Source organism: Nycticebus coucang, chromosome 3 (assembly GCF_027406575.1).
Source record: "Nycticebus coucang isolate mNycCou1 chromosome 3, mNycCou1.pri, whole genome shotgun sequence".
NCBI lineage: Eukaryota > Metazoa > Chordata > Mammalia > Primates > Lorisidae > Nycticebus > Nycticebus coucang.
The window spans coordinates 21,058,041-21,081,684 of NC_069782.1; the positions used below are offsets into that span (position 1 = coordinate 21,058,041).

A 23,644-nucleotide genomic window follows, 5' to 3' on the forward strand; every position below is an offset into this window, starting at 1 on the left:
CAAAGGGAGCAGGTGTCAGAAGGCTCCACGTGGAACCATCGCTAAGAAAAACAAGGGAACATCCAGGTTGTCGTACGATGTTGACCTAAAAGAGGAATTTTAGAAGTTCTTTCTAAAAGTGTGGTGATAAATTTACTGCAGATACACAAAACCTAAGCAAAATGTTTCCAGATAAACATATTGGGTTGCATGGCCACCAAACTGACGAAAACTGCAGAGTGTCCGGACACTTTGCACCCCATAGCCACGTGACACCGTCACTCAGAGGTTTAATAGGCATCTCATATTCTGCATGGTCAATAAAACCCAGCTGATGGCAACACCATCTACCCAACGGCACCAGTGTTTGCAGTGGTTATGAATCTTGACTCTGCAGCCAGAATGCTGGGGGCCAAAGTTCAGCTCCAGCATCTCCTATATGCAATAACCTTGAACAAGCCATTGAATCTCTCTGTGCCTCAGTTTTCTCTTCTGAAAACGGAGATGACAATAATGCCTGGCGTGTGGGATTCCTGTAAAGGTGATGTGGGTGAATGAATATTTGTTATGGTTTTTAGAATCTGGTAGAGGGAAGGCACTAGAAAAACAGCATAGTGTTACAGGCAATCCCAGGTTAGGAACGAAATAAGTTCTACAGGTTTGTTCACAAGTTGAATTTATATGTCAGTTGGAACATTTACCTATTCCCTGTAATAGCCTCTGTTTGTAAGTGTGAGTCATACAGCAGTGAGATGTCTGTAACTCAGGGATTACCTGCATTATTATAAGGCCTAGGAACAAGGCCTGCAGACTATGCGTTGGAATTAATTCCTCTTTTCTCTTATGTCTGACATTTAATCCAAAACAGATCCATTTGGCTTGATATTCAAATTGCAACTAAAATGTAACTACTTTCTGCCTGCACTATTGTAGTCCTGACCACCGAAGCTATGTCCTTTTCTCAGCTGAATCCCTCCATAGTCTCCTAACTTACCTCCCTAACCCGGAACCTACTTTTCACATACAAATCTGACTGGTTCTCCCCTTGCTGGAGCTCTTTTCCTGGCTTCTCAGGGCACACTTGAACCCATAAACTCTCACGGTGCACTTAAATTATGTTGATCAAAAAAAAAGGAATATGTTTACTGTGCTTTGAACTTCTTTCGAAAAGAATTTAATTAATGATCTTTCATTTTTGTGGCACACCTGAGGTCTAAGATCTTCTCGCGGCACACCAGTTGAAAATCACTGGCCTCCCGCTTTGCCAGCATCAGCTCCTAAGCCCTCCCTCAGGATGCCCCTCCCTCAGGATGCTCCCTCCCTCAGGATGCTCCTCCCTCAGGATGCTCCCTCCCTCAGGATGCTCCTCCCTCAGGATGCTCCCTCCCTCAGGATGCTTCTCCCTCAGGATGCTCCCTCCCTCAGGATGCTCCCCCCCACCAGACTCAGTGACTATGTCATTCCAGGTTATCACGCCTCCATCCCCAACCCCATCATGCCCTATCCTCCCTACCCTGTTTTTCCTACCATTTCTCACAAGTTGCATTGCACTATTTTTTCAACACTTGCATCTCATTGGGCATAAAGTTAGGTCCATGAACTTAAAGTTGAGAATTGTGACTATTTTTGCAAATATGCGTCTTGGCCTGAGGATGGAGAATAACTGAGACATTAAAGGTGGAAGAACTGCTAAGAGATTCAAAGAACACAAGAAAAGGGAAGGAAACAATTATTAACTCTAGGAAAAGCAAAAGATTGCATAAGAAAGTCAATCTTGTCTCGGTACGCTATGTGACTTAGCTGTGAATAATAATTATATATGGTCAGAATAAAACCTCTGGTGATCCTTCCCCAAAACTAAAATCAAAGAGAAAACAAATATCAAAAAGATGTTTTAAAAGAGAGAGAACTGTTTTGGAACAGGATATTATACGGGGTGGCCATAAAGTTAGTGTGCAGTTTTGAATTGCAAACTATTTTAAATTGCACACAAACGTTATGCTACCCTATGTGTATGTAGTATTCTTAGTCGCAAACAAGTTTTTAAATAGATTTTAGGAGCATAACTTTCTCATAAGCATGAGGATTTTCTACATTTCAAATCTAATAACGGAACAAGGTCTCGAGACAGTCTTGTGTTCCCATCTTACCCTTGTTCAACTCTTCCCTATTACATGTGGGGAGTGAACAGCTTGGCTGCTTGTAAAGGACTGGTCATCACCAAGCTAATGCTCTTAAATCCATTTAACCTCGTTTTTCCAGAAATAAGTATGGGAATTCAGTTTTGAGGCTTACTAGGCCCTTTCCTGGTTGTGCGGATGAGCTGGAAAACTCAAACCTCGCTTTCTCTGAACTTCTCCTTTCAAGGAGGTGAAGGGGTTTGTGATAGTACTCAAGTGAGAGAGATTTGCCAGATTAAGCACTTAGAGTGCCATGGAAAAAAAATTAAATTGACAATAGATTCAGCTTGTAAACTTTCTGAGTTCTTCAGTCAAGCTACAAATTTCTGGGGAAAAGAGAAATCTCTTTGTCTGCTGAGTTTAGGTTGGTCTGCTAGTGCTTTCTGCTTGGGAAGCAAAATCCCTACAACTGCTAGAATTTGAAAAGCAGTAGGGCTGAACTGGGAGCACCTCTCCCATCGTGCTGGGCCAAGTTTCCCCAGGAATCAGTTACCCTTTGGCAATCAACACCCATTAACCAGGGGCAGTTCCAATGCACCACCTGGTAATGTTTGCTGGCCTTAGGAGAAGAAAGTGGCAAAGGGGACCCCATAGTACCAGTGGGAGGATGTTCCTTCCACTACACCTTCAGAGGAAAGAATATTCTGTGTTATACAGAAGGGTTCCTCAACCTTTTTGGTACCAGGGACTGGTGTCATGGAAGACAATTTTTCCATGGATCAGGGCTGGAGGGGGTGGCTTGGGGATGATTCAAGTGCCTTACCTCTTCCCCTTAGATCAGTGGTCATTAGAGTCTCATCACAAGCGTGTGACCTAGATCCCTCCCGTGTACAGTGTACAGTAGGGTTCATGCTCTTGTGAGAACCTAATGCCGTTTTGCTGAGTGACGGAAGGGGGAGCTCAGGCAGTGATGTGAGTGATGTCAGCGGCTGTCAATATGGAAGAAGTTTCATTTGCTTGCCCACCACACATCTCCTGCTGTGTGGCCTGATTCCTAATGGACCATAGACCAGTACCAGTCAGCAGCATGGGGGGTGGGACCACAGTTGTATGGAACAAAAGTGCTAGGACTAGTTATAAGGGCCAACAGGAAAAACAACAGCTATATCTGTGAATGCTTTTCTGCTATTAGGAATATTTTTTACTTTCCTCTTAAGTCCTGTCTCCACAACTGCAATACAAGACCCTCAAAATCAAGACCTGTGTGACACATTTCTTTTTATATCAGTCCTACCCAGATCTTTCACATAATGGATCTGCAATATATGCTAACTGTTGCTGATGACACTTACAAATAATTTTTCTCTCTTTGTACAAAATATTAAGGAATAGCCATGACAAAAACCTAGGTTAAACTGAGGGTTTTTATTTTTATTTATTTTTTTATTTTTATTTTTTTTATTGTTAAATCATAGCTGTGTACATTAGTGCAATCACATGTACCCATTCAAAGATGCACCATAGATGTGGCCCCACCCATTACCCTCCCTACACCAAAACCTCCCCCCTCCCTTGGCCCTTTCCCCATAGTCTTGTGCTATAGTTGGGTTATAGTCTTGATGTGAAAGCTATAATTTAGCTTCATAGTAGGGCTGAGTACATTGGATACTTTTTCTTCCATTCCTGAGATACTTTGCTAAGAAGAATATGTTCCAGCTCCATCCATGTAAACATGAAAGAGGTAAAGTCTCCATCTTTCTTTAAGGCTGCATAGTATTCCATGGTATACATGTACCACAATTTGCTAGTCCATTCGTGGGTTGATGGGCACTGGGGCTTCTTCCATGACTTAGCAATTATGAATTGGGCTGCAATAAACATTCTGGTACAGATGTCTTCGTTATATTGTGACTTTTGGTCTTCTGGGTATAAACCTAGTAAAGGAATTATAGGATCGAATGGCAGGTCTATTTTTAGGTCTCTAAGTATTCTCCAAACATCCTTCCAGAAGGAACGTATTAGTGGGCATTCCCACCAGCAATGTAGAAGTGTGCCCTTTCCTCCACATCCACGCCAACATTTCTGGTTTTGGGATTTTGTTATGTGGGCTACTCTTACTGGGGTTAGGTGATATCTCAAAGTAGTTTTGATTTGCATTTCTCTGATGATTAAGGATGATGAGCTTTTTTTCATGTGTTTGTAGATTGTGCGTCTGTCTTCTTTAGAGAAGTTTCTCTTCAAGTCCCTTGCCCACCCTGAGATGGGATCACGTGTTCTTTTCTTGGTAATACGTTTGAGTTCTCTGTGGAGTCTGGTTTTTAGACCTTTATTGGAGGTATAACCTGCAAATATTTTCTCCCATTCTGAGGGCTGTCTGCTTGCTTTACTTATAATGTTCTTGGCTGTGCAGAAGCTTTTTAGTTTGATCAGGTCCCAGTAGTGTATTTTTGATACTGCTTCAATTGCCTGGGGAGTCCTCCTCATAAAATATTCACCCAGGCCGATTCCTTCAAGAGTTTTCCCTGCACTTTCTTCAAGTATTTTTATAGTTTCATATCTTAAGTTTAAATATTTTATCCAGTGAGAGTCTATCTTAGTTAATGGCGAAAGGTCCAGTTTCAGTCTTCTGCAGGTTGCCAGCCAGTTTACCCAGCACCATTTGTTAAATAGGGAATCTTTTCCCCACTGAATGTTTTTAATTGCCTTGTCAAAGATCAAATAATGGTAAGTAGCTGGATCCATCTTTTGGTTCTCTATTTTGTTCCAGACATCTACTTCTCTGCTTTTGTGCCAGTACCATGCTGTTTTGATCACTATGGATTTATAGTACAGTCTCAGGAGTGGTAGCGTGATTCCTCCTGTTTTGTTTTTATTTCTGAGTAATGTCTTGGCTATTCAAGGTTTTTTCTGATTCCATATAAAATGAAGTATTGTTTTTTCAAGATCTTTAAAATATGACAGTGGAGCTTTAATAGGGAGTGCGTTGAAATTATATATTGCTTTGGGCAGTATGGACATTTTAATAATGTTGATTCTCCCCAGCCATGAGCATGGTATGTTTTTCCATTTGTTAATATTTTCAGCTATTTCTTTTCTTAGAGTTTCATAGTTCTCTTATAGAGATCTTTCACGTCTTTTGTTAGGTAAATTCCCAAATATTTCATCTTCTTTGGCACTACTGTGAATGGGATAGAGCCCTTAACTGCTTTTTCAACTTGACTGTTGTTGGTGTATATAAAGGCTACTGATTTATGGATGTTGATTTTGTAACCTGAGACACTGCTGTATTCCTTGATCACTTCTAGGAGTTTTGTAGTAGAGTCCCTAGTGTTTTCCAGATACACAATCATATCATCTGCAAAGAGCGAAAGTTTGATCTCTTCTGACCCTATATGGATATCCTTGATCGCCTTTTCTTCCCTAATTGCAGTAGCTAAAACTTCCATTACAATGTTGAAAAGCAATGGAGACAATGGGCAGCCTTGTCTGGTTCCTGATCTGAGTGGAAATGATTCCAATTTAACTCCATTCAATATGATATTGGCTGTGGGTTTGCTGTAGATGGCCTCTATCAGTTTAAGAAAAGTCCCTTCTAGACCAATTTTCTTGAGTGTTCTGATCATGAAGGGATGCTGGATATTATCAAAAGCTTTTTCTACATCGATTGAGAGAATCATATGTTCTTTGTTTTTTAATTTGTTTATGTGCTGAATTACATTTATAGATTTATGTATATTGAACCAGCCTTGAGACCTGGGATAAAACCAACTTGGTCATGATGTATAATTTGTTTGATGTGTTGCTGGATTCTGTTTGTTAGGATCTTGTTGAATATTTTTGCGTCTATATTCATTAGTGATATTGGTCTATAATTTTCTTTTCTTGTTGGGTCTTTTCCTGGTTTGGGGATCAGGGTGATGTTTGCTTCATAGAACGTGTTGGGTAGTCTTCCTTCTTTTTCTACCTTTTGGAACAGGTTAAGTAATATAGGTACTAATTCCTCTTTAAAGGTTTGGTAGAATTCTGACGTGAAACCATCTGGTCCTGGGCTTTTCTTTTTAGGGAGGTTTTGTATAGTTGACGCTATTTCTGAACTTGATATGGGTCTGTTCAACATTTCCACTTGATTCTGGCTAAGTCTTGGAAGGTGGCGTGCTTCCAAGTATCAGTCAATTTCCTTCAGATTTTCAAATTCCTGAGAATAAAGTTTCTTGTAATATTCATTAAGGATTTTTTGGATTTCTGAGGAGTCTGTTGTTATTTCGTCTTTGTTGTTTCTGATTGATGATATTAGAAATTTTACTCTTTTTTTTTCTGATTAGGTTGGCCAGAGGTTTATCTATTTTATTGACCTTTTCAAAAAACCAGCTTTTTGATTTATTAATCTGTTGTATTATTCTTTTGTTTTCAATTTCATTTAATTCTGCTCTAATTTTGGTTATTTCTTTTCTTCTACTGGGTTTGGGGTTGGAATGTTCTTCCTTTTCCAGTTACTTGAGATGTCCCATTAAGTTGTTAACTTCCTCTCTTTCCGTTCTCTTGAGGAAGGCTTGCAGTGCTATAAATTTCCCTCTTAGAACTGCCTTTGCGGTGTCCTAAAGGTTCTGATAGTTTGTGTCTTCATTGTCGTTTTGTTCCAAAAAATTGGCGATTTCTTTCTTAATCTCATCTCTGACCCAGCTATCATTCAGCATAAGGTTATTTAACTTCCATGTTTTTGTATGAGTATGCAGATTCCTGTTGTTACTCAATTCAAGTTTTATTCCATGATGGTCGGAGAGGATGCAAGGAATAATTTCTATTCCTTTAAATTTACTGAGGTTAGACCTGTGACCTAAAATGTGGTCAATTTTGGAGTAAGTTCCGTGGGCTGATGAGAAGTATTGTGTATTCAGTTTTGTTGGGATAAAATATTCTGTAGATGTCTGCTAAATCTAAATATTGGATGGTTAGGTTTAAATCTAAGATTTCTTTGCTCAGCTTCTTGCTGGAGGATCTATCCAACGCTGCCAAAGGCGTGTTGAAATCTCCGACGATTATGGAGCTGGAGGAAATCAAGTTACTCATGTCTGTTAGAGTTTCTCTTATAAATTGAGGTGCATTCTTGTTGGGTGCATAGATATTAATAATTGAGATCTCATCATATTGAGTATTACCCTTAACAAATATGAAGTGACCATTCTTGTCCTTCCTTACTTTGGATGGTTTAAAGCCTACTGTATCTGCAAATAAAATTGCAACACCTGCTTTTTTCTGATTACCATTTGCCTGAAATATGGATGACCATCCTTTCACCCTGAGTCTGTATTTGTCTTTTAAGTTAAGATGTGACTCTTGTATGCAACAAATATCTGGCTTGAGTTTTTGTATCCAGTCAGCTAACCTATGCCTCTTTAGAGGACAGTTTAAGCCATTCACATTGATGGAGAGTATTGATAAGTCTGGTGGAATTTTGGGTATTGAGTTTCTCAAAGGTCCAGTGGACATTTTTAATCCTTTCACCAGTGTGGAAGTTGGAGTTTGATCTGAAGTTTCTGAGTGAGTTTACTTTTGTGGTATAGGATTGGGTTGGTCATTGTGGAGGATAGGTCTGAGAACATCCTGAAGAGCTGGTTTACTTATGGCAAATTTTTTCAACATATGAATGTCATTGAAGTATTTAATTTCTCCATCATAAATGAAACTCAGTTTAGCTGGATACAAGATCCTGGGTTGAAAGTTATTTTGCTTTAGGAGATTAAAAGTCAATGACCACCCTCTTCTGGCTTGAAAAGTTTCAGCAGAGAGATCTGCAGTTATTCTAATATTCTTTCCTTTGTACGTAATGGTTTTCTTTCACCAGGCTGCTTTGAGAATCTTCTCTTTCATGTTAACTTTAGTGAAGCTAATTATGATATGCCTGGGAGATGACTTATTGGGGTTGAATCGTGCTGGGGTTCTGAAGCTGTCTGCTATCTGAATTTCAGATTCTCTAGGCATGTCTGGAAAATTTTCTTTCATAATTTCTTGCAGAAGGGCCTCTGTGCCCTTCAAGGCCACTTCATCATTCTCCAAAATCCCAATTATTCATATATTGCTTTTCTTTGAATTATCCGAGAGTTCTCTGAGTGAATGATCTGTTTTTACTCTCCATTTCTCTTCCTCTTTGAGAGATTGGGAGCGTTCGAAGACTTTATCTTCCATGTCAGAATTCCTTTCTTCTGCTTGCTCCATTCTGTTGCTGAAGGATTCTACTGTATTTTTCACATCTTTGAGGGCTGTAAATTCTTGCTTCAGTGTGTCTAAGTCTTTGGTGGTTTTGTCTTTAAATTTGTTAAATTCTTGAGACAACTTTTGAATTTCTCTTCGAATTCCTAATTCCATTTTATTAATCTTGTCTGCAATCCAAATTCTGAATTCGATTTCTGACATCTCAGCCAGTTGTTTATGAATGGGATCTTCAATCACATCTGCCATATCTTTTCTTGGGGGGGTTGATCTATTCTGGTTATTCATGTTACCAGAGTTTTTCCACTGATTCCACACTATGGTTGTTTTACTCCCTTTGATTTTTCCCCTGGGGCTTTATTGAGGGCCCGTACCGTGTTGTGGCCTGAGAAACTGGGGCCCTGTCTTGTGTGGTGGGGCGAAGTGGTTCTGTCTTGTTTTCAGTTGGTTTCTGTTCAATCCTATTGTAACATTTACTCTGGCTTGAAGTCTCAGCTGTGTGGAAAAACCAGCAATTAAGTCACCCTGCCCGCCCACCTCTGGCACCAATTTGAAAAGGAAAAGGAAAATCAAACCTTCCTACAACCGCATACCCAGGGCACCGCCTGAAAAGTCCTCAGTCTATTAGTTCAGTTCAAAAGGTCCAAATCGATTGTCTCAATCGGCACCTGTCTCAGGTGGGAGAGTTCAAGAGGTCTCTGGGAACTGGATCACAGGGGTCTGTTGACTCCTCTGATATGGCTTACTCCAGTGCTGCATGGAGTCAGGAGGAGCCACCTAGCAAATAGATCAGTCTGGGAAGGTTGATGTCTCCTTGCGCACTTTGCCCCTCCGTCGGACCCAGTCACTGGTATCTCTGCAGATGGCTAACCCAGTTGCCTGTAGTGAACAGATACTCCAGGGTTTTGCACCTGCCTGAATTGCAAGGAAGTCTGCCAGACCCCTGCAGTCTGCCGCTATCTAGCGGGAGGAGATGGGGCCTGACATCTTTGAGTGCTTGATGCAGGTGGTGGGAGGGAGGTGTTCACTCAGGCTTAGCCCCGTCCCTGATTGATGTTGCTAACAGAACAGACAACTTTGCGGGGTTCTGTCTCTGTTTCTGCTAAAATCGCCTACAGAAGACGGGCTGTTCTGAGTTCAAACGTCTTTGCTGCTGGAGGTTTGTGTCCGATTACCTCTCTGTGTCGGCCCTACCCTGGAAGCTTCCCGGGTATGTGAGTAGTGTCAGGCAAATCCTTTGCTCACTGGTAGCCTCCTCTGGTTGCCCAGGGAGACAGTGGGTGTGGCTTCAGAATATCCAGAAGTGAGCCGTTTTGCTGTTAAAGAAAAAATGGCTGTTGATTTGCCTCCAGGAACTGCTGCTCTGGTGTGGGCACCCAGCCGACCCTTTTCTCCTCTGTCTTGTGCCCCAGAGTCAGCATTGAGCGGCTGCAGTTTATGCTATGTCCACACCCCTCGAGAGATCTCCCAAGAATCTGGACTCATGGGGGGCAGGCCCCCAAATCCCTGAGTGAGAGTGGGGGAAGCTAGAGTTTCACTCAGTTTTATGCCTGGCCGTATTGTTGCTGGGGGAGGGCTGCTGCACCGCACCGCAGGGAAGTGCCACCAAGGCATGACTCCCCTCAGCCGAGTGCCCTCTCCTCACTTGCATGTCTCAGAGTCAATGCTGACCAGTCGCAGCTTGGGCACTGTGCACTCCCCTCGAGAAATCACCCAAGGATCCGAACTCCTGGGGGACAGGCCCCCCGACCCCGAGTGAGAGTGGGGGGAAGCTAGAGTTTCATTCAGTTTTATGCCTGGCCGTATTGATGCAGGGGAGGGTGCTGCCCAGCACCGCAGGGAAGTGCCCCTGAGGCGTGACTCCCCCTTAGCTGGGTGCCCTCTCCTCACTCGCGTGCCTCAGAGTCAGCGCTGACCAGTTGCAGCTCAGGGACTGTCCACTCCCCTTGAGAAATCACCCAAGAATCCGAACTCCTGGGGGACAGGCCTCCAGATCTCAGTGAGTGGGAGGGGAGTGTTGGAGGTTCAGGGTTGCCAGCAAAGGATTTTTAAAGTTTTATACAGTTTTATGCCTGGCAGGAGAACGCCATGGCACCCTAGTAGGGGAGGTAGGTCCAGTTTTTAGAAGGTCTCTCCCATGGAGTGTAGTGGGAGGGCCTTTAACTTCTGCCCGTTTGTTTAATTGTGGGGCTCTTGAGCCGGTCTCATGGGGGAAGTGGACTCCCGTCCACTTGATGGTGGATTTTGTACCTTTTGTTTGCATCCTTGTGATCACAGCTTGCCTCAGCGGTGTTGATGTGCGTTCTTCAACCTTCTCTCTTGGTGCGGCTCAAATCCACCAGGATACTTACTAAATTCCTGTCCCTTAACTCTCCTTCTGGACGGGAGCCTCTGTGGAAAGCTGGCTTCAGTCCGCCATCTTGTCTCTCCCCCTCCACTATTCCATTTTTCTGAGAACAAAGAATTAGTCAGCTTTGGAGAATGGAGAAAACATTCTTGAAAACAGACTCTTTTGACAGTGGAGGGAATTCTTTCATATCCATCAATACACTATTGTTAAATGAAATTGAAGAGGCTGTGGAAACTGATTAGAGAGGGCATGTCATCCACTCTGCACCACAGGAGAAGTAATCAATAGTGTTTCAATGCAAATGAAATCGTCTGGAAAATTGTCTCTAAGGACTTCTTTGATTCAGAAATTGATTTTGCAGAAAGACTGCCGGCAACGTAGTCCTGAATTTATACACCTGACTGTATTTAATGTTTATTTTAAAAATGTAAGTTATCAAAAAGCAGATAGGCATCAGGAATTTTGTTTTATTTTATGTTATATTTTTTGAGACAGAGTCTTACTCTGTCACCCCTGGATAGAGTGCTGTGGCTTTGTAGCTCACAGCAACCTCAGACTCTTGGGCTCAAGTGATCCTCTTGGTTCATCCTCTCAAGTAGCTGGGACTACAGGCATCTGCCACAACACCTGGCCCGTTTTTTTCCTATTTTCAGTAATGATGGGGCCTCACTCTTGCTCAGGCTGATCTTGAACTCCTGAGCTCAAGCAATTCACCGGTTTGGCTTCCCAGACTGCTAGGATTACAGGCATGAGCCACCTCCCCAGGCCGGTATAGGAAACTTTTTTAAAGGAAGCAAGTTTCAGGGATTTCCTGAGGTCACACTCCATTCATCCCTATGTCTCCTACTATTAATATATGCAGGTCACATTACATCTTCAGTCCTGGGCAGTGTCTGAAGTTCACAAAATGGCCTTGAGCTGTCAAGGGAAGTGGATGTTGCTTACTTAAGCACAGAGGTGTTTAAAATACCTTCTTAAAAATGGCTGTACTATTCAGCCATGAGGAAGGATGACTTAATGCCTTTTGGAATAATCTGGATGGAACTGGAGACCATTATCCTAAGTGGAGTATCTCAAGAATGGAAAAACAGACCACATGTACTCACTGTTAAATTGGAAGTAACCAACAATCACCCAGGCGCACAGAGGGAGGTAAAACTCAGTGGAAATCAAACACGGGTGAGGAGGCGGGGGGGAGGGGTAAAAACCTACCTGATGAGTATGATGAATACTATCTGGGTGATGGGAACACTTATAATTCTGACTTAAGCATTATAAAAGACCCATGTAACCAAAAACATTTATAAACCTGTAATGCTTCAAAATAAAACAGTGTCTTTGCATTGTAAATTTATATTCCATATACGATACCAAGAGCTTGATGTGGATGATCTGATTTAACTTTGATAGTAGCTGGGTGGAGTTGGAAATATTGCCACTATTTTATTGTTAAGGAAAAGGGGAGGCTCAGAGAAATTATGTAACAAAGCCGTATCTGTCTGAATGCAACACCTGTTTATTTAACCGCCCTGCTATTTGTTTCCTTAAGTGTTGTCAGTTAAAGAATTTAATTTTAGATATTATGAAATTTCAGTTGTGTGGAATAGCTCCTTTCAGTACCTGAAGGACACAAGCTAAGTGAGGCATTAATTAATTTTACAATAACAGGAGTAAATTTTGGAATTTTTCAGCTCATGCCTTATCTGGTAATGGACATTCTGCAAGATTATCCAGGACTTCCTGGACTTTTTGTGGCCTGTGCGTATAGTGGAACATTAAGGTATGGACTGTGACTCAAATAACACATGGTTTTCCTTTGGGGATCTTTCTTTTATTATTAGATACTTTGGGGGATAAAGTTGAATTCTGGGTATGGGCAGAAGTGGCCCAAAGTAGGGCAGTCTGCTGTTGGTGACCTCTGTCAACCTGACTCTTGTCTCTGTGACTAGCACCCTGGTGTCATCATGCTCCACTTTGAACGTCTGTCTCATACACCATTGTCTACTCTAGAATGTCACAGTCACGATGATCAGTGGATAGTGGCTTTCACTGTTTATCAAAAATGGGTGTCAACAGCCTTGGTTTAAAACTTTGAACGTCTGTCTCATACATCATTGTCTACTCTAGAATGTCACAGTCACGATGATCAGTGGATAGCGGCTTTCACTGTTTATCAAAAATGGGTGTCAACAGCCTTGGTTTAAAACATGCCTGTGGCTAAAACATGGTCAACTGGAACATCAGAATTAAAGATTCCATTTACATGTTGACTAGGACACACTGCCTGAGGATCCTTGTGTTTTGTGATTGAACTTACTCCCTGCAATTTCTCCTTGTGTTTGCACCAGAGAATTATTATCAACATGTGCAGAAAATATTAGGAAGGATTCAGGACATGAATGTTGTTGATATTTATGATCCTTGTTGGGGAGGACTTTCAACATTCCTATACACACACACACACACAAATGTTTTAAAACTGTATGTAGTAATACTGAGTCATCTCTGTAGATTCTTTTCATAGATGCTGGCGGTTAACTGCCACATGGAGGCAACATTAATATATCCTTTCTCTTTTATTTAAATCAATCCAGTGGATGTTGCCGGAATCATTCTAGAACGATAACAGATTCCAGAAGGAGAGGCTGTGATCATTAAAAATAACATTGTAGAAATCTGGTCATATTTTAGAAGTGACAATTTGTTTTCTCCCTTTCTCACCCTGAAGTATTGTTAAAGGTAACGTATTATAAATCAAAAGCTGTAATTTGCCTTCCAGCACCGTGTCCTCCAGTATTAATGCCTTGGCTGCAGTAACAGTGGAAGATGTGATAAAACTACGCTTCCAATCACTCTCTGAAAGGTCTCTCTCTTGGATTTCCCAAGGAATGAGTAAGTTTCTGTTTTTACCATTCCAGTTTAACTCAGAGAGATGATGTTTTTCTGAGACACTATAAAAAATTGTTTTTCTTTAAAGACACAGAATAAGAACGTCTGGGTATGAATGCAAACTTCTGATGTGTGCTTTGACTTACTGTGGACACAGCCACATTTCCAGTCAAGGTTTGGGAGACACTTCAAACAATAACTTGTCAGTGGATCACAGGATAATTTCCAGGGGTCCTATTTCACTGCTCTTCTTTCTTATTCTTTGTATCCCAAATTTATGTTAAAATTCTTAGGCACAAACAAAAAATTCAACTCTTTTCTTTCTAAACTTGAGGGCGCCGTTCTAAGAAGTATCCTTAGTTTGGCACCAAGAGCCACACTTTTTCTCTATGTCGGTTTCAGGCACCTGGTCTGTATGTATGAAGTGAAGGTAAAAGAAATAGTGTTATCTTTGGCTCATCTTGATTGTCATGTACATGGTCGTGGTGATCATCTATAGGCTCAGTCAGTAGGGCGCCGGCCCCATATACCGAGGGTGGCGGGTTCAAGCCCGGCCCCGGCCAAACTGCAACCAAAAAAAAATAGCCGGGCGTTGTGGCGGGCGCCTGTAATCCCAGCTACTCGGGAGGCTGAGGCAAGAGAATCACTTAAGCCCAGGAGTTGGAGGTTGCTGTGAGCTGTGTGAGGCCACGGCACTCTACCGAGGGCCATAAAGTGAGACTCTGTCTCTACAAAAAAAAAAAAAAAATTTGTGCAAGGAATTCCCAACTTCTAGTCTTAAACCTTACTAGGGGTTACCTACCAGCCTGAATGGAAAGGCTTAACGATCTCCAGTCCTCAGATGTCTCAGCGTAATGTCCAGCTCAAAGAAATCTTGCCCCTATACTTCATTCTTCATTTGGAATGAATAACTGACAAATTTGTTTTTTGAAACAGAATCTTCAACCTCAACACAATAACACTAATGGACTATCAAAGGAATTGTAAATGTTTCTCTGTTTTGAACCATAATTTTACAGCGTATATAATTGGCAGGATTGTAGCCTGGAACATGTACTTACTGTATTTTGCTGTGTAAAGTGTGCTCTCATGTATAAGGTGCAACCACGTTTTTGGTCCAAATTTTCAGGAAAACACCTCTCGAGAGAGTGGCCAACTCTTGGGCAGGAGAGACACATCTGGGGAGGACTAACTCTCCCCGGGTAAACTTGCAGATCATGCCGCCCTCTGGCTGCTGCTGCTCTCTCTGTGATTGCTGCCCCTTCCCTCTCTCCCAGAATGCCCTTCCCTACCCACCTTGTGGGAGGCCATAGCCCAGATACCCATGTGCATGGCCAGTGGATAGGAGCTTCTGAGGCCTCTTGCCCCATCAGCAGCCAGGTCGATGCTTAGGGCCTGTGTGGGGCTCCTTGTCCCCTCCACACAACTGGGCCTTAGACCGTGGCCCTCACCCCACATAGCTGCAGCCCACCTAGCCAGCTCCACCACTGTCCCCTCCCTGACCGCAGCGCTCTGCAGAGACCACTCCGGCCTGCTCCTAGCAGATTCTGGATCCTCCCGGAATGGAGTCCTGTGTACCTGTCCAGGTTGGGGGGTGTGGTGGCCCCCAGAGACCCACAGGGCTTCCCCGTTCCCTAGTCATACCACCCATGTGTAATACACATCCTCATTTTTCCCTCAAAAATTTGGGCAAAAAGTGTGCATTATACACAGCAACATAATAGCAATTTACGTTTTTAGATGTTCCCTCAATTTAAATAGCAATCCATCATTTCATTAGGTACCAAATTTTAATCCTGAGGTGTAATTTCGGAATGATACAATGCTTCCTAAAGAGTACTTAGACTGGTTCATTATGGAATTTTTGAAATTGTGTGGTTTTTGAAGCCAGATGGATTCAATCTTGCTTCATCAATTTACTGCCTGTTAGCGTTGAGGAAATCCAGGGATCCATAGGAGGCTCTATTTCTTCATATGGAAAATGGGCACAAAAATACTTTCAGAGTTACTAGGAGGTCTTGAGATAATGCGCGTGAAACAATTCCATGCCTGGTGCTCATGGAATGATGTTGATGAATGACAGTTCAACTCAGGGAATACAGATGATATTTTCATTTGTTTGGAAGGGTAATATGACGGCATATTCTTGAAGTATATGGCAGGTGATTTGAATATGTTTCCAATAACTTTGAATACCGAAGCCCATAATGGGGACTGACCATGGTTTATCAAATGGGTAAGAATTAAGCTACGTAAGTTGGAAATACTATTTATATTAGGATTGAGAGACATAAAAATCATTGCAACAAGAGCTCTTTGAAAAAAAATCATTGTTAGATTTTTCCTTCAGGTGCAATGAGATTATTTACCCAATATATTTAACAAAGGTATGAATGCTAGTATAACTAAAATAGAAATGACATAGTATAAGGAATGTAATAATTTTATAAGCAAATTTCCCATTCATTTTTTTCCTGCATTTTGAATTCTGAATATGGGAAATTATTATACATTGACTGATTTCAGGTGACTTTTGCTAAATGGAACTCTAAAATTAAAGGGTATTTTTGCAAAACATTTCCTTTAATTTTAAAAGCAATGCATGTGCCTGGAGAAAATTTAGAAAATATGGAAAATCAAAAGAAGAAGGGAAAAAAGTCATAATCTGACTACCCATGGTGGGTTGAGAATTTCTTTTCTTTTTTTTTGAGACAGAGTCTCACTATGTTGCCCTCAGTAGAGTGCTGTAGTGTCACAGCTCACAGCAACCTCAAACTCTTGGGCTTAAGCGATTCTCTGCCTCAGCCTCCCAAGTAGCTGGGACTACAGGGGCCTGCCACAACGCCCGGCTATTTTTTGATTGCAGTTATCATTGTTGTTTAGCTGGCCAGGACCAGGTTTGACCCGCCAGCCTCAGTGTATGTGGCCAGAGCCCCTAGCCACTGAGCTACAGGCACTGCCCAGCTTGATAATTTCTTTCTTTCTTTTTTTTTTATTGTTGGGGATTCATTGAGGGTACAATAAGCCAGGTTACACTGATTGCAATTGTTAGGTAAAGTCCCTCTTGCAATAATTTCTATAGAGAAGTTCAGGGGCGACACCATGGCAGAAGGGCGAGTGTGAATGACACTGGTCTTGAAGTTGCCTCTCTGTGCTAGTTTAATAGGAAAGGCTGGAGTGTTTATGGAGAGACGAAGGGCTGGAGGTAAACGCCCCTTCGTATGGATTGCCACTTCCTCTGAGAAGTGAAGGTTTAAAGTTGGAAGACACTAATTTCTAACGTGTTACTTTCCTCCTCTGTCTCGTTGTATAGAGTAGAGCTGAAATGTTTGCTATTTTTGGCAGGCTGAAAACAGAAACCTGAGTTTTCCTTTATATCCAAGTGCTATGGAGGATTAGATTAATTACACAATATAGTACTTAGCTTTGAAATCCCTACAGGTCATTGTAGGGATTATTATATAACCTACTCTTGTAACTAATCCTGGGACACAATGTCTGTCACTGCCCACTGCTGATCCTGTAGGACAAGAGCCCTTTCTTCTTTTTTTTTTTTTTGGTTCCGATGTACGTGGCCATTCTTCACCAAAGTCATTAATTCACTTTGCATCAAAAGTGTAGTGGCTTATTCTATTGAGAGTTCTAAATCTCTGGTCTAGATTTCACACTGGCTTTTTTATATCTCCCATCTAGGTGTGTTGTTTGGAGTCCTGTGTATCGGAATGGCTGCGCTGGCATCAGTGATGGGAGCTTTGTTACAGGTAAGAGCTGACTCTTGGAGGTTTTAATCATGATCACTCCATTTTGTTTTTTTTTTCTTACTGTTGATGTGACCATCCTTCCAGACTTCTCTCAATAGATATATACACATAGACATCAAGAGGCAGAGATGACTATACTCTACACAATTTTTAAAAATAAACCTTCTGTTTAGAGGTAATTGTAGCTTTACATACAATGGGAAGAAATACTACAGAGAGATCCCTTTTACCTTTTACTCAGTTTTCTCCAATGGTAACATCTTGAGAAAACATCTTGCAACAATGATAACATCTTGATGGCACACTGTCACAACCTGGATATTGTCATTGATACAGGCCAGATGCAGAACATTGCCATCACCCCAACGACCCCTCCTCCTGCACTTTGTAGCCACACCCACCTTCCTCCTGCCCTCTACTCCCTCCTTAAACCCTGGCAACCACTGCTTTCCAGTTCTACAGTTTCCTCAAGTCGAGAATGTTACATAAATAGACTCCTGTAGCATCTCACCTTCTTCACCCAGTGTAATTCTCTGGAGATTCACCCAGGTTGCCTCATGTATCAGTAGTTCCTTTTCATTATTTGATAATGTTCTCTGGTATGGATGTGCACAGTTTGTTACCCACTTAGCTGATGAAGGACATTTATATTGTTTCCAGTTGTGAAGTATTAAAAATAAAGCTGCTACAAACAATTATGTGCAGGTTTTTGTGTGAGTACAAGTCTCCATTTCTTTGGGATAATTGCCCAGGAGTGCAATTGTCAGCTGGTTGCTGAATGTTTACTTTTTTTTTTAATTGCCAGTCTCTTTTCTAGAGTTTACTGTGTTATTTTTACATCACTAGCATGCATACATGGTCCAGTTTCTCCTCATTCTTTCTGGCATTTTTGTGATGTCAGTATTTTTTTATATTAGCCATTGGATAGGTGTATAGTAATTTGTCATTGTGGGTTTCATTTGCATTTCCCCAAAGGCTAATGATGTTGAACATTTTTTTTTTTCAGGTATTTATTTGTCATTGGTGTATCTTTTTCTATAAAATGTCTATATACTACTTCTTGGTCAGGTGTGGTTTTCAAATATTTTCTCCTTCAGTAGCTTATCTTTTTATCCTCTGAACAGTGTATTAAACAGAGCAAAGATTCTTAGTTGCAATGAAGTCCAGTTAATCCATTTGTCTTCTTAAGGATTGTGTTTTTGGTGTGGAGTTTAAAAACATCACCCTAGCCCCAGATCTTGAAGATTCTCTCCTGTGTTTGTTTTCAACATGTTTGAGAATTTTATATTTAAGTTCACAATCCATTTGGAATTCATTTCTGTGGAAAAGAAAATTTGTGGAATTTGGGTAGAATGGAGCAGGTATTGCCTATCTTTTTAGGTGGCTCCTTTTCTGATCCTGTGTCTAGAAAGAACTTTTCTTGGGGATTTTTATTTATTATCTGTGCCTGCCGTCTTTTCTGGGAAGGCTGGCTTCTTCAGCTCTAAGACTGAGATATATGTCAATGTTCTTTTTTTCCCTCTGGATTTCCAACCTGCATCATTGGTTAAAAGTTTATCTTTTTTCCATTGAATTGCCTTTGCATCTTTGTCAAAAATCAGCTGTATGGTGCAAGCTGACCCAGGAATTTTCAACACTGGTCCGGGGATTTCCAGGGGACAAGGCCACCTCAGCCCAGATGCAATTTTCATAAACCTTAGAACAAAGTTTATCTTTAACAATAATAATTTAAATCCCCTTTATGAGAGAAACATGTTATAACTGACCTGGACTGATTCTTGGTATAAGAAAAGGGGAAGGATTCCCAAGACTCAGAGAATGATGCTGAATGAAGATCCTCATTATCTGTTGGTCATGTGACCAGACTGTTCGCAGCCCATGGCACCAGCCTGCTCCCACTACATAAAAGCATTGCCAGGGGGCGGCGCCTGTGGCTCAGTGAGTAGGGCGCTGGCCCCATATGCCGAGGGTGGCGGGTTCAAACCCAGCCCCAGCCAAACTGCAACAAAAAAATAGCCGGGCGTTGTGGCGGGCGCCTGTAGTCCCAGCTACTCGGAGGCTGAGGCAGGAGAATCGCCTAAGCCCAGGAGTTGGAGGTTGCTGTGAGCCATGTGACGCCACGGCACTCTACCGAGGGCAAAATAGTGAGACTCTGTCTCTACAAAAAAAAAAGCATTGCCAGGGTGAACTGCTTAAGTATCAGATGGTGTCAAAGACTCACCTTTGATTATGAAGTGAAACATGGGGGAAAAGTTGTCCCTGGGGAAGCTGGTTAACTAGGACTACCCTAAACCCTAGAACACAATAGGACATGTCTACTGACACTGTGCTGGGTGTGGCTTTGTTACTACTGGGTCATAGAGAAAGTCCTGTCCTCCACTAGACCTCACCCAATGGGGCAAAGGGGTGGTGCTTCATTACAGACTGGAATCTAGTCCCCCAACTTGGCCTTTGCTGCATGCGTATCCGTGGGGCAACAGCTTATTTGTGGAATTTGGGTAGAATGGAGCAGGTATTGCCTATCTTTTTAGGTGGCTCCTTTTCTGACCCTGTGTCTAGAAAGAACAGGCTTTTGTTGGGGATTTTTATTTATTTATTTATTATCTGTGCCTGCCGTCTTTTCTGGGAAGGCTGGCTTCTTCAGCTCTAAGACTGAGATATATGAAGAACAAAGAAAACTCAGAGAACTCACCACCGTGTCACTCTTCCAGTCCCAAGGTCCCTTATCAGTGTGTCTTCTCTCTACTTTTCCAAGTTTCTTATGTTTATTTTATATGTAAGGCCTAGGATTTTTAGTTTTATCAGAAGCAGGAACATGTCTTCCTGAAAGGTATGTCTACTCCATCTTCACAGAAGTACCAGTACCTAAATTCATTTTCTAAAGATTTGTGGGTTTTTCTTAATTTTTATTATTTATTTATTTACTTATTTATTTATTACCTGAAAGATCCTTTATCTCCTATGGAGTTGGCTAGCTTATTTTATTAGAGAGCATCTTTGTATTGAGAAGCTCTCTCCTGCTTCTGGGGAGGTGTAAAGATGGGGAGGCCAGACTGATCTTCAGAATAGCTTCTTCTTTCTGAACCTTGGACTCACATCACACTGTCTCTAACATGAAGGTGTCAGCAGAGACACCTCCCCCTGCCTGAAGCCCCTTTCCCTTCTACCTCTTTCAACTTCCTAAGCCTTTATATCTTCTTCAACTTTCACTTTAAACATTATTTATTCAAGAGACCTTTTCTGTTACCTGGATACTTTTGAGTTTCCTTCTGCTAAATGTTTCCAGAACACCTTACACTTAAAAAAAAATCATCTCCATTATCATACTTTATTGTGGTCATTTATTTAATGTCTGCTTTACTAAATGGCCTGCAATGTCATGGTGGCGAGACGATGACATTGTTGTTCAATCCTGTATCCAACATCTGGTGTCTATTGCAGTACCCAGGACAAAGTAGGCATTTAACAAATTTAGCTCAAATGTACCTGTTTATGTGTTGGTTCATAAACATCCACTTATCTGATCACCCCAATCACCTCAAGTGCTCCTTGAAATGTCTTGGGCCACTTGGGCTTCTGCTCTGGGACTCCCGGAACTCCCCCTGATTCAGAAACTTAAACATTAGTGGTGATCTAAAGCAGGGGTTCTCAAGGATCCTGCTTCAGTCCTAAGGTTTGGTTCCATTCTAGCTGCTTGTTGGGGTGGGCACACCAGTCATTAAAATAGCTTGATCTCAGCTCAGTGCCTGTAGCTCAGGGGCTAGGGCACCAGCCACATACACTGGAGCTGGAGGATTTGAATCCAGTCTGGGCCTGCCAAACAACAATGACAACTACAACCAAAAAATAGCTGGGCATTGTGTCAGTCCCAGCTACTTGAGGCAAGAGGATCACTTTTAAGCCCAAGAATTTGAGGTTACTGTGAGCTATGATGCCATAGCACTCTACTGAGGGTGACATAGTGAGACTCTTGTCTCAAAAAAAAAAAAAAAATAGCTTGATCTCATCCCTGTTTCCGTGAATGAGTAAATTAGGTCTAAAAGCTCCAGGTTTGACACCTAAGCCATAACCAATAAAACTTAGTTTGAGTGTGCCTCTCTCCCTGTCTGTGTTGCTTCCTGGAGCTCTCCTTGTGGTTGACTGCCCTTTGTTCATGTATCAGCTCTGGCCTGATCATATGCAAGGGGATGTTCTAGCAGATTCTTCATAACTCCAAGCCAGTCCTTCCTTGCTTTGTCTCTAACCAAGATCTTCTTTCCTCTGAAAGGTTCTCTGTTGATTGTCTTCCTTACAACTCCAAAACTGGCCAGGGTTATAGATCACAGATCTCACCATCCTAACTTGCTTCAAGGACCATGTGACTTATTTTGCATCCTACAGTGGAGTCTGTCTCCCCTTCTACTGGACTGTGCTGTGAACTGATTCAGGATCACATCCTTCAGTCCACATCCCCTCAAACATTAGTCCATCTCTCTCCTCATCTCCTCAGTACCACAACCTTCTCCAGGAGGTAGGATTTTTGACATTTTTAAACCAAGGACTGAAATCTATAACCTTTAACATTTCCTTGACTTGATATTCCCTCTTTGAGTCATTCATTCTGTTCTATTAAACCCCATCCCTCTGTGGGCAAACCAGTGATTCCCTGATACTTCTTTCATGGTTCTGTCCATTCTTAAAAACTAGGTGTTTTATGATTGGGAACATATTATCTCTTGGAAGCTTCAGTTACTTGCATTTGCCCATGCTTTGGATTGTAAGAATTTTCCACTGTTATAATTTTGGTATCTCTGTATCAAAGCACAGGTTGTGATTATCCAATTAGATTTTAAATCTATTTTATACCAATTGATCAATTTTTTTTTCTTGAAGGAACAGATGGAAACTTGAGATTGAGAAGCAGGAGCTTCCAAGTTGTAATGACCTCTTGGCCAAAGACAAGACTGCCATGGATAAAACTCTGATTTTCAGGAGGAGGCTGAATACTTTAACTCATCATCCTAATGAAATTACTTTGAAATATTTTGTTCGGCTGTGCGCTCGCTAATTGCTGACTTCCTGTTATTTTTGTAGGCAGCACTCAGCATATTTGGCATGATTGGTGGACCACTTCTGGGCATGTTTTCTTTGGGCATTTTGGTTCCCTTTGCCAACTCAATTGTAAGTATAAAGAATGAATACATGTGACTTTCCCAACTGTAGTAGCAGCTCTGCCTTTTTTCTAAGTTGTACAAATGTTGTTCCTCTGGATCTGTCCTTAGGGACTTGTCTTGATGACTTATACCACCCATATTGGCTTTTGATGGCGTATTCTGCACACGTGAAGCTAAATGGGAACGGCAAGAGTCATATAGTGCAATTTTAAATACAATATTGAATAAAGGAACAATATATTTTATGTACTTATTTTCTTCCCCTTCTTATAAATTAACAGTTGGGATTTAAAGAATTAGATCAACAGGCTCAGATATGAAAGATTTAAGAGCAATAAAGCTGAGAATTCTTGTGAATAGTCATAGTACAGCAAAAATGCTGGGCATGTGGCTCATGCCTATAATCTTAGCTACATGGTAGGCTGAGGTGGGAAGATCACTAGCCACTGAGTACAGGTGCCAAGCTGAGATCAAGAGCCAGGAGTTCAAGAGCAGTCTGAGCAACACAGAGACCTGGCCTCTAAGCAAAAGAAGAAAAAAATTAGCTGAGTGTGGTGGCATCTATCTGTAGTCCCAGATACTGGGAAGGATAAGGTGAAAGGATCACTTGAGCCCAGGAGGTTGAGGCTGCAGTGAACTATGGCCACCCCACTGCACTCCAGCCTGGACAAAGAGTGAGACCTCATCTTTTTTTTTTTCTTTGCAGTTTTGCGCCAGGGCTGGGTTTGAACCTGCCACTTCCGGCATATGGGGCCGGCGCCCTACTCTTTTGAGCCCCAGACACTACTCAGACCTCATCTCTTAAAAAAACAAACAAAAAATAGGCTTGGCACCTGTAGCACTGTGGTTACAGCGTCAGCCACATACACTGAGGCTGATGGGTTAGAACCCAGCCCGGGCCTGCTAAAACAATAGCAACTGCAACAACAACAACGAAACAAAAATAACTGGGCATTGTGGCAGGCACCTGTAGTCCCAGCTGCTTGGGAGGCTGAGGCAAGAGAATCGCTTAAGCCCAAGAGTTTGAGGTTGCTGTGAGCTGTGACACCACAGCACTCTCCCGAGGGCGACATAGTAAGACTCTGTCTCAAAAACAAAACAAAGCAAAACTAAACTAAACTAAAAACAAAGAAACAAACTAAAAAACATAGAACAGCAAAGAGAAGCAATCAGATCTTTACCACT

The 23,644-nt window shown here is 41.8% G+C and overlaps 1 protein-coding gene across 1 annotated transcript in view; it reads left to right on the forward strand.

Annotated features, from left to right (window-relative positions):
- SLC5A8 (solute carrier family 5 member 8) overlaps positions 1-23,644 on the forward strand; it is a 65,730-nt gene that overhangs the window by 30,905 nt on the left and 11,181 nt on the right. Inside the window, exons 8-11 of the mRNA XM_053583573.1 lie at positions 12,348-12,436; positions 13,436-13,548; positions 17,239-17,306; positions 22,380-22,466. Of these exons, the coding sequence (XP_053439548.1) occupies positions 12,348-12,436; positions 13,436-13,548; positions 17,239-17,306; positions 22,380-22,466 (357 nt within the window). The remainder of the gene's footprint in view (positions 1-12,347; positions 12,437-13,435; positions 13,549-17,238; positions 17,307-22,379; positions 22,467-23,644) is intronic.